The 12,171-nt window shown below is 38.9% G+C and overlaps 1 protein-coding gene across 6 annotated transcripts in view; it reads right to left on the bottom strand.

Annotated features, from left to right (window-relative positions):
* Positions 1-738: 738 nt before the first annotated feature.
* The window catches only part of TBX4 (T-box transcription factor 4), a 204,886-nt gene continuing 193,453 nt past the window's right edge, over positions 739-12,171 (bottom strand). For all 6 annotated transcript variants that reach the window (XM_040336923.1, XM_040336921.1, XM_040336922.1 and 3 more), the window contains 2 exons: positions 7,489-7,730; positions 739-2,251 (listed from right to left, as the gene is read on the bottom strand). In XM_040336923.1, coding sequence (XP_040192857.1) covers positions 1,629-2,251; positions 7,489-7,730 — 865 coding nt within the window. In that variant the 3' untranslated portion in view covers positions 739-1,628. The remainder of the gene's footprint in view (positions 2,252-7,488; positions 7,731-12,171) is intronic.

The following is a 12,171-nucleotide window of genomic DNA, read 5'->3' as shown; positions in this document are numbered from 1 at the left end:
TGCGGCGGTGTAACTTAAAGACAATACGTTACGCTGCCGCACTTCTTTCTGAATCTGGCCTGTTGGTTTCAGGCTCTCTGAGCTTTTATCTGACAGGGCAGTTAAACAGAAGTTAATTGGTAGATTGACTTCTGTTCAACTGTAGTGGCCACAAATGGATAGAAATTTGTATTTTGAAACCTAGAAATAGATTTCAGAGGCAGCAGGTTACAAATTTGTAAACTATTTTTTTTTTTTAAGGATTCAGACGCTATTCGGCCTGATCTTATGTGTAACACTGTGGAGCAATAGGAAATACACTTCATTGGTATTACCTTCTGCGATGCATACAGCTCTGTCTACTTCATGAAATTACTGATGCAGACAGTCTTCCCAATGCTCTGTTGCATATGATTGCCTGCATTGGTGGCTAAATGTTGTGGAGGCTTTTCACTGCCTCAGGGCTAGTGAAGGATCCCTATGGGTACAACATTGATAAGTCTAAAATAAATGTCTACCTGTCACCCCTAAGGATATCAGCAAATGTATGAAAACTTCTCAGCTACAGGAGATATTTTAACAAGGCATGAGTAAGTATCATAACAACAAAAAATGACAGACAACACAAACATTTGTATGTGTTATTTTAACCTCTTTTACATGTTTCAAATATATATATTGCTTATTCTTACCCTTTTCAGTCTATCTTCTCTTATGGATGTAATTCAAATGAAAAAAAAACAATCATTACGCAAACACTTCAAATCAAATCACAACATCATTTTAATGTTTTTCACTATTCCAGAGGAAATAAAAATGACCAATAAAGAAACAAAAATTCTATATTATGTCTGAAAGTGTGGCTACTTTTCTGAAAAAAAGATTTATGGTTTATGGATGCAATAGATTCAAGAATATAATCTTGAAATTTAGACTTGACATCAGCTTCAGATATAATTTATAGCTTCAAAAAATGATAAACATTATTGAAAACAACTGGAACTGCTGCATCATCAGAAAATGTATTTTTATCCCCCTTTATTCATTGTAAGCAAAATATCTATGATATATCTTAAAAATGACATTTCAAATTTGTTTGGGTAAATCTGGATTTCTCATAGATGGTATAGATTATTGTCTGATAGATATAAATGCTATTTCACTTACTTCCATTAGCCATCTTTACTTTCGTTTTTTCTACATCAACATAAAAAATCTTAAATAGATGTCTTCAAAAACCCTGGTAACATTCACAATTTTTATTAAGCATATCATCTGTAAAAGCAAAGCTTCAACGCGGCCTCATTTTTGATAGATATATATATACTTTTATATATATATACACATATGTATAGATATAAATAGCTATTCAGCATGCAAACATTTTAGTGATTTCATCATTGTATTTTTTTTCTTAATCCTACGAATATCTGCTATGACTCCTGTTTTGATAAACTCAATGTTGCATACATGGTAGACACAAGCCATCTCGATGGATAATTTTACCCTGTATAGTATTCCTTTGGAATCATGGAAGAAGAGTTTACGTAAGTGTAGGATACTCACAGGTGTTAACACAACATAGTACAGATTGTCTTGGTCAATAGAACATGACTGGAGTTTAATTATTCAGTCCGTTGCAGCTGCAGTCATCCATCGGTCCAGTTTTCCACAGTCCCCATGCCTGAATGATACTGTAGGGATGATTCTCTAGATAAAGAAAAGCTTTGAGAATATAAAAACTCATTGGCTGTGTTTATGTGAGGAGATGGAGGTTTTCTTTCACACAGAGAAGGGTGAACTCTCTCTCTAGGAAAAGATGAAGTGGGAACTCTTTCCCGTACCTGAGACTGTGAAAGCTGATTGTAGACACTAAAGTGAGATTCACTTGAAGGCTGCGATCCTTGGCTTGCAATTGTTGGAAGGCGAGGCATCATGGCGGTGGTGGAAAAATGAGTCGGAAAAGGCTGGTACGGTACAGTTTCCATTGTTTGGACACTATAACTTGTGTATGGTGCAACAGAAGTCCACATATTACAGCTTAACGGTGGGGGTGGTGGAGGTAAATCATCAACTCCTGACACTCCGCCAATTTCTGGTCCTGAAGTAGAGTACATGCATGCATCTCTGGGTGTGACATCATTGCGATAAGATGGGCTCAACATCTGTTGGTCGTACGGTGGAGGGGATCGAAAGTAGTGATCGTCTGTCATAGAAGAAGAGGGATCTAGGTAAGATCTCTTGCAAGGAAGCTCAAGGTGGCGTGCACCCTCTGTAAAAGAAAGAACTAAGCATTTAGAGAAGTGCTTAATGCATGCCATGAAACGTCCTGATTCATTTGGAAATGATTAATTAACGCCATATTGGGAGGTGGTAGTACTACTTTAACATAATGATTCTTTATGTGTCAATGTGAGACATTTATCAAAACTGGCTTGTTCTCTGCAGTTGCTAATTTGCTGCCTTTTTTATTTTTAATGCAAGTTAGGGGCAGATTTAATTTCTGTACACAATTTACGTATTTAATTAGCCACTTTAAAAAAAAGAACACATCAACACAGTTTTAACAAGTGCTTCTTAGCACTTCTAGGTTGTACGTTAGTTCTGAGGTTAAGTTAGTTTTGCTAAATATATGCTCACAGTTGCTGCACAACTGGGAAAATAGGTTTACAATTGCTTTTTGGCACAAGTACACAAAGCTAAAACTGTCACTTTGGTCATAAAACAGGCCCTAATATTAAAGCAGTAGTAAGCTCGGTGCATAATAGCACATTATGTGAAACTTACTTTAAAGCAAGGCCCTCCAGCAGCGAGCTGTTACCTCTGACAGGGCTTCTATCTTCACCCGAGCTTCCATCCGGGTTGGCGGCCTCCGGCATTTTAAGTGGATGAACCCTGATGACGTCACTCCCACGCATGCACATGGAAGCTGCTGTTCAAGGTAAGGGGCGCTGAAGGAATGGCACAGGTATGCGGTTCCTTTAGAATGCATATGCTGGTGACATCCGCGATTCCACAAGTAAATATCTCCTAAAGAGTGCATGTTTAGGAGATATTTACTGTACCTATAGGTAAGCTTTATTATATGCTTACCTATAGGTAAAAATTAACCCAGGGAGTTTACTACCACTTTAATGCTAATAGTTCTAAATGGAAATGACACGTTGTTGGATACACAACCATGTTAAAAAAATCTCTGATGTATTTTAATACTAAACATGATGCAAAGAGAATTGTAGTGATTCATCCAGACTTCTAACATTAGACTAATTAAAGCCAACGCTTGATTGGTTAAGTAATTGCACCCTACATATTAGAATATTATCTTTTGAATAAGCCCAATATTATTCATTACTAACTCTCTGCATTTAGTCATTTTATGGTATACTGTATAGTGATGGAAGGACTTTACTGTCAAACAAGCTTATTTTCACACTACAACTTGTACCAAATAAAAATAATTTGCTTAACCATTTGCTTCTGCTTTTCTACAGTGATTGTTCATTTCTTAAAGCACTTTCATAAGTAAAAAGTAAATCCTACTAGGATTTAGGGTAGATCAATCTTAAAAAAAAAAAAAAAAAAAAAAAATGGAAATCTAATATCTAAAATAAATGTTCAGTTGTATTCTATTATTTTAAAAAGGTGGCTGGAGTATAGATGACTTATAGTGGGCTATGATAATTAATTATGCAGGGTTTTCAGATAAGCTGAAATCACAGTTTATCTTTACTGTAGACAGCAGTTTAGGCTTTCCACTGCCATTAATTGTGGGGCCAGCTAGAAGTGATGATTATTTTCTTTAATAAATCCAGTGGTGTCTTTGTTTGCACTGGTGGTTCTGTAACAGCCTACTCATTCATTTCTGTAAAATTATTAATAGTACTAACAGCCATAAATACATACTATCAAATCCATTTTATTATTAATATTATTATTATTATTATTATATGCACCAAATAATATTTGCCTTAACCTGTTCTAAAGCCAACCTATTTTGATAAGTTGTACTGTTTTTTTTATTTTTTTATTATGCATCTTACTAGTAAAAAGGCTCAAATGTAATATCTATATAAAATAGCTCCGCTAATATTACATTATCCAATTTAGCCAACTTCACAAGAGGTACTATTAACCAAAAATCAGGCTTTTTGTAACATAATTATGAAGGAGGTGTTTCTGTGTCCCTGGTCAGATCTACACAAACTATACTGCTGAAAGATATTTCTTAAACAACAAAAAACATAAATATTCTGTTCAGCAAAAAATGCATGTTTATACCTGTGAGAGGAGGGAAGAAAATAGCTACAGTACAGGCATACCCCACTTTTAAGTACACAATGGGGTTTATTTAATAAACCTGGAGAGTGCAAAATCAGGCTCAATTCTGCACAGAAACCAATGAGCTTCTAACCCCAGCTTGTTCAATTAAGCCTGGTAATAAAATCTGGAAGCTCATTGGTTTCTGTGCAGAAGTGAGCCTGATTTTGCACTCTCCAGGTTTATTAAATAAACTGGGGTATGCCTGTACTAGATACTTGTGGTGATCGCTCATTTTGAGAGAAAACAACAAAATCAGCTCAGGTGATGAATCTGCCTATAAAAACAGTCAGCCAGAGTGTGTCTGGGAAAGTTGTAGAGTGCCCATAGATATTTGAGCATTTTTCAATCTGACTGTAATGGATCATATTGGGCGATGATCATAAAATGTCTGTGGCATATTAAAATAAAGTTGTCAGATTGAGAAATATAGACATTTTACAATATATGCAAATCTTGCCAAGTTAAGCTTGGCCTCACCTCCAAGAATTCCCATTTTCCCACGATGGATGGCCTCACAGATCAATATTAAAATTATTATTTTTATTATACAGGATTATTTAGTACCTATAGTTTGCACAGTGCTTTACAAAATGAAGGTAGTCAGTACAATTACAATATAATTTAATACAAGATGAATCAGAGGACCCTGCTCATTACAATCTAAGGCTCCGTACACACGACCAAACATGTCTGCTGAAACTGGTCCGCGGGCCAGTTTCAGCAGACATGTTCGGTCGTGTGTAGGCCCGAGCGGACAGAATTCCAGCAAACATTTGCCCGCCGGGCCTTTTCCCAGCGGACAAATATTCCTGGACTTGTTTTAAAACAGTCCGCTGGAAATCTGCCCGCTCGGACATGTTCGGTCGTCTGTACAGACCTACCGTACATGTCCGAGCACCCGCCATCCCTCGCATGCGTCGACTGACTTCGACGCATGCGTGGAAGCATTTAACTGGCAGGCCCGCCCACGTCGCCGCGTCATCATCGCCGCCACGCCGCGGACACGCCCCGCGTATTGTTTACGCGCGGATTTCTGTACGATGGTTAGTACAGCCATCGTACAGAAATCCCCGGCCAGACATGTACGGTGAAAACGGTCCGGCGGACCGCTTTCATCGTACATGTTTGGTCGTCTGTACACGGCCTAAGAGGGAGGATGAAGTGACACAAAAGGTAATTACTATAAGGCAGTGGTCATCAATCCCGTCCCTCAGGGCCCACTAACAGGCCAGGTTTTATGTATTACCTTGTGGAGATGCAGACTAGAATAGTGCAATCACTGAGCAGCAAATTAAATCACCTGTGATGTATTTCAGTTATGTTGCAAACCTGGCCTGTTAGTGGGCCCTGAGGACAGGGTTGATGACCACTGCTATAAGGGATGGAGACAGTAAAATCAAAGTTGGAAGCATGATAGGCTTCTCTAAAGAGATGGGTTTTCAGGGATCGCCTAAAGGTAGGTTAAGTAAGATATAGTCAGTCAGACAGATTGGGGTAAGGAGTTCAAGAGGATGGGAGAGGTTCTGGAATAGTCTTGGAGGCAAGCATAGGAGGTGATGAGGGAGCTAGAGAGCAGGAGGTCTTGTGAGGACTGAAGAGAATGGTTTGGTTGGTACATAAATACACGGTTAGTGATATAGCGTGGGGGCAGAGTTGCGGATGGCTTAGTAAGTTAATGTTAGTGTCTTAAATTGTATTCATTGGGTGAGCAGAAGACACTGGCGGGATCAGCAGAGAGGGGTAAAAGACACTGAATGGTTGGTAAGGCTGATAAGTCTGACAGCTGCATTTATGATGGGCTGAAGGGTAAGCCAGTGAGAGGGGAGTTGCAATAGAGACAACCAGAGAGTGAATTGAAAGCTTTGTGGTGTCATTTTGTTTTATAAATCTTTATTTAGACAATTTTCCAGACATAACAGCTTGACAAGAAGAGCATGAGTCAAGGAAGGGCGAGGAAGGGAATGAGAAGAGAGAAGGGGCGAAATGAGAAGGAGAAAACTAGAAAAGACCCCAATTCTCCTTATGAAAAAAAGCTGTATGAAATGAAGGTCTGCTTATCAGTACTCAAAGAAATTACAGCAACAATTGTTTATACGTGTCATGTGGTATAATCTATCCACAAGGCCCATGCATTATAACATTTTAAGTAATTGCCTATACATTGATATCTCCACTCTTCTGCCTGTTGTATTTCTTGAACCTTCTATAGCCAGTCCATTATCAGCCACCAATGACTCCAGTGCAAAAGTATGAAGTATTTGCCAGCATTGAGGAAGTAAGGTAGCTGATTATAGATCACCCGAGGTTGGCAGGTAACATAATACCTAAATATGTAGTCTGGTCAGTTTGCCACTGAAAGGGATATGAGTGTTCCCCTGGCTCTCTTGTGAAAGAAACATTAAGGGGCATAATTACAGATTTCTAAACATTAATCTAAAATTAGAAAATTTGTGGGGGGTGTGGCCGTACTGTATAAATCCTGTATAATAATAATAATAATAATCTAAAATAAAGTAAAAAGTTTATAGAATATGGGGGTAGAGGGGGAGTGGGGCCTAGGGGTCTTTATCGGGATTGTTTGGAGGCTTCAATGCTAGAGGAGGCCTATGGCCCTGGAGACGGTATTTGAGGGGGTCTAGCCGACGGATATATTATGAGCTAGTTGTTTGGGCAGTAGGGCTGGACCCCCCAACCCCGCCTCTACCTTCTGATGATAAGTTTGATGATGTCCCCCCCCCCTTTTTTTTTTTCCCCTTTCTCCTTCTTTTCCCATCCTCAAGATATGTTGTTACTCCTTGTATGTCCTCCTGTATTTGTTTGTAATGCTTTGGCCCAAGTTGGGCCTTAATAAAACTAAAACTATATATTTGGGGGAAAAAAAGTTTATAGAATATGAAATGATTTAGTTAGTAGCTAAGATCTGGTTGAGAGAACAATGCTGGCCATTTACAATGCAATTTAATATCAGCTATTTTAAATCAAGTTTTAGTAATTTAATCAATCAAAGTTTACAATTTAAAAGTGACTTCAATTTCCAGAAAGTAGCCATGTATCTGACCAGGATAAGGCTTGCAGTTTATTATCCTTTATAATTGTCCCTGTACTACAACTTGCCAATGAATGAAGACAGAAAACTCACAAGAGAAATAATTAAATAAATTCTAGTCAAATATAGTTTAACAGTACCTCTTCTTTTTAAACAGTGATAGAACAACCCAGAATCTCTTTGCGCTGCGAAAGTGTTGAGTGGCAGATCCTGAGCATCAGATGCAGTAAACTGTATGTGTGCCCCATTTTCATATTGATAATGCTGAAGGCCTTGGTGGCTATGTAGTGCATTAAGGTCTGATTTGCTCGGCAGCTGTCCAGGATGACTCGATACCAATCGTTGTCTCATAATGCTTTTTGAAATTACAGGATATTCTTTGCTGTGAAAAAAATAATAGCAATTCTAAGATATTAAAGGTTAGTCCAAAAGTATAAGCAACACTTTAACTGTGCTTTGGCCATATCATGATTACCAGGACACATGAAAGATAACAAACATAAAACAGGCTGATTCATGAAAACATAAGTGTGCTTTTTTGAGAAATGTAATATAGTAATTTACCATAGGAAGTCTATGTTTCTGGGACTTAGCTACTCATGAAGCACACACATATGTTGGGCTTGATTGAATAAAGAAGTAAAGGATGTTCACTGAGCAAAGTGTATGTTCACTTTGCAAAATTAACTTGATACATTAGGTTAATCTGTGATCACTTTGAATACTTAATCACTGATTAATTCAATTAGGAAAACTGGATTATTGTTAGCACCTGATCAGATATTTAAAATAAGGACAAGTTCACCCTATTCATTAACATACACTTTGCAAAAGCAAACATACACATCACAAAGTGAACACCTGCTATTCTTTTAGTAGTTGAATAACATTGTGTACATTTGTGACGGCATTGCCAAAACACCAGAGTTTTTGGCAGGGAGTATAGTATAGCAGAAGTGGCATCCTTTTCAATCATTCTAAAGGCTGATTTCACTTTGAATACATGGATAATTGAAAAAATACAATTTTTACTGATTGAAGATCCCTAACTTCCTTAATGAATCACCCTTTCTGACTCTAACTACTTAACCCAAGAGGATGTTATATGACGTCCTGGACTTTAAGTGGTTAAATTTGAATGATGCCTGCAGCTGCAGGCATTATTCAGATATTGTTTTTCTCTTCTGGTAATTCCCTCACAAAAACAAGTCGCGCTCTGGGGCTTCTCTCGTCTTGCCCATGTAATCGGGGAGACGAAGAATGAATCGACCAGAAGCGGCAGTTTACCATAGAGCTGACCGAGGACCAGATGGTCCCCAGCCATCTCTATGACATCACTTCCTGTGCCAGCAGATGTAAACACTGCATTTTTTTTTAGCTGGAAAGCCTGGGATTGCTTTTTTTTGGTTTCAGGTTTTCCAGCCAAGAGGAGTTAACCTTTTTTTAGTTATGACTCTATTAAATAAAGAGAATATATGCAAAACCACTACCTACCTTCCCTTTTATTAATGCACAAATTACAATAGTTGTAACATCCTAATTTTGAGTGTACATTCTCACTGAAGCAAGTAAGCAGGAATTTTAGCATTCAAAAAAAGTTTAAATATTTAATGCAATAGTCATATAATATAGTTTTCTGCCCACACAAAAACAAAAAACAAAAACAGTATAAACATTTATTAAATGTTTACACCATAGCTTACACATTTGCTTAACTTACTTATTAAACTGATCATGATAATACACTATAGACGTGCACAAGGAAAAAATGTGTTTCGGATTCGTTCGTTACGTAAAAAAATTTCCCATAATTATAATCATTATGTTAAAATGATTCGTTTTTGGAATACGTTTTGTATATTCAAATTCGTTCTTCCAAATCCATTTGTAAATGTCATTTGAATAATAATTTAAAAAAACAGTCCGAACTAGCTGATTTTCAAGGGGCGGCTGCCATGTGCTTAACAATTATGACTCATCTGCTGTCAGTGGGGAACGTTAGAAAAACTGACATTGGAAAATGAAAGAAAAAAAAACAGCTTGTGGGTTCCCCCAATCCATACCAGGCCCTTCGGGTCTAGTATGAATTTTAAGGGGGACCCCACACCAAAAACAAAATTGTGGGTTCCCCCAATCCATACCAGGCCCTTCGGGTCTAGTATGAATTTTAAGGGGGACCCCACACCAAAAACAAAATTGTGGGGTCCCCCAAGAATCTATACCAAGTGGATTTTAATGGGAACTCCACACCCCAAAAAATTGTATTGGCCCCCTTCAAAATCCACGCCAGACTATTTTCCAAGCATTCAGCCTGGTAAAGCTTCAGCCTGGTAAAGCAGAAAAAGAGGTGGATGAGTGAGCGCCGCCCCCCCCCCCGATCCATAGCAGGCTACATGCCCTCAACATGGGGGAGTGGTGTGGGGAGGGAGGCTCCCTCAGAGCACCTTGTCCCCATGTTGATGAAGACAAGGGCCTCTTTCCCAAAACCCAGGCTCGGTGGTTGTGGAGGTCTGTAGGCAGGGGCTTATCAGAATCTGGAAGTCCCCTTTAACAAAGGGCCCCCAGATTCTGGCCTCTCTTATGTGAAGAAATATGGGGTACATAGTATTCCTTCTCAGTCACCAAAAAAAGTGTCAAAAGTAAATAAAAAAAACCATAGACAAACTTCACTTTGACAAGTCCTCTATTTAAAAAAACAAAAACAAAACCCTGAAGTAGATTCAACATCAATCAAGATAATTGCTGATCGACAAGAAAAAAAAAGCCAAAATACCCGGCATCCACTGAACACGATATGTCCTGTAATGAGACACTCACCGAATGATAGGTAAACATGGATGCGGCGTCTCCCTGCGCTGTCACCGGGTGATCCCACCCCCATGTTTACCAGTCATTCAGCAAGTGTCCCATCACTTGCCGAATGAGAGGTAAACTTGGTGACGGGGTGACCAGGTGACAGCACCAGAATTCCCCCACCCCCGTATTTACCTGCCATTTGGTGAGTGACATGTTCCCGTGGAATGATGCCTACTGAATGACAGGTAAACATGGGGTGTGGTCTTCCAGAGACAGCACCAGAAGACTCCGCCCCATGTGTACATGTAGTTCGGCAAGTAACATGTCCCATGGAGAGAAGCTTCACTCCATTAAGCACCCCCTCCATGTTGAGGGCATGTGGCCTTGTATAGTTCAGAGGGGGAATTCGCTCTTACCCCTTCCTTTCCTGGCCTGCCAGGCTGCAGGCTCAAATTAAGGGCCTGGTATGGATTGGGGGGGGTCCCCTACGCTGTTTGTTTTTTCCAATTTCTAATGCCAGCTCTTCTTTTGTTTACAAAAGACAGCAGATGAGTTATAGCTGTTACACAACAATCTATTGGATCAATAAGCCAATTTGGATCATTCGTTACTTCGGACTCTTTAAACATCTGTATGAAACAAATGGATTTCCTTGTTTCATTATAATTTGTTTTGGATTTATTAAAATTCATTATTATTGCTATTCGGATATTTGGATACATCAGTATCTCTGAATAAAGAAAAAGGCATACCTTTTCTAATTTTTCCAATTTTGATTTGTAACAAAATGAACTCACAATACACCATATCACATTGTCTGCAGGACATAGCTTTATTCACCCTTGTGGATGCACGTGTTTAGGAATGTACAACCAAGAAAATTTCATGTGCAATAATAGTATATTCCTTGGGTCTGGTGAAAGTATGGGACATTTTCAGTGTGTGTAATTCTGTCCGGATATGTAATTTGCCACATTTAAAAGAAACTATGTAGTTTAACATAAGCCGCAGTTTAACAACTTTATAGTTCAATTAACCAATGATATAAAAAGCTAATTCCGATGTATCTTTTTCTTTTACACATGACTGGGTATGAACACAGCTATGTTTAACTGAGTACAGAGTCTCAACTCCTTTAGTATGTTTTTTAACATCAATATATTATAAGTATGATTTTTTTTTATTGATTCATTATTGAATTAATGAACTACTCATATTTGTTCCCTTTTAAGCTGTTAAATTGTCACTTAGACATGTTTTCTTATATCTGTTTGATGAGTGTAGAATATAGTGGTTGATCCTGCCAGAAATCATGTGAGCTGATAACTTCCTGTGCTTTCTCTACTGCTAAATTATCAGTTAGCATTGTTTTCCGTTCTCCCTGTGGACTTCAGAACACCTCCATCCTATGTTATGGAGAAAAGGTTAAATCTTTGTAACCCCCCCCCCCCAAAAAAAGGATCCTGCTCCTTAAAAGCATGTTACATGACACATGCTTGTGCTGTGTCCCCTCCCTTCCTTGCCTGTCAGCTTGTGACAGTGCTGCCCCCCCCTGCTGCTTGAATAACACTAACCTGTATGCACCATACATGCTGCCTCCTATTGTAGTGTCTCCCTCTGTGTATGATTTCTAAAAAAATGCTGCAAATACCCAATTTCAGAGCAGAGATTGCAATCACATGACTGCCCACATCTCTCCTCCTCTCCTCCTCCTCTCCTCCACCTCTCCTCCGCCCCTCTGACGTCAGCAGGGGAATCTCAGCCCCACCCCCGCTACATCTCTCAGAGGAGGAAAGGAGAGATCCAACCTGTCATGTGATCACGGATCTTGGCTCTGAAATTAGATATTTACAGCATTTATTTTTGTAAATCACACATAGTGGGGGCACTAAAAAGGAGGCAGTGCTGATGGTGCAAACAGGTTAACAACCACTTTAACCACTTCCATACCGGGCACATATACCCCCCTCCTGACCAGGTGAGATTTCAGCTTCCGGCACTGCGTCGCTTTAACTGACAATTGCGCG

Source organism: Rana temporaria, chromosome 2, assembly GCF_905171775.1.
Source record: "Rana temporaria chromosome 2, aRanTem1.1, whole genome shotgun sequence".
Taxonomy (NCBI): domain Eukaryota; kingdom Metazoa; phylum Chordata; class Amphibia; order Anura; family Ranidae; genus Rana; species Rana temporaria.
This window is presented reverse-complemented; position numbering and strand designations above follow the sequence as displayed.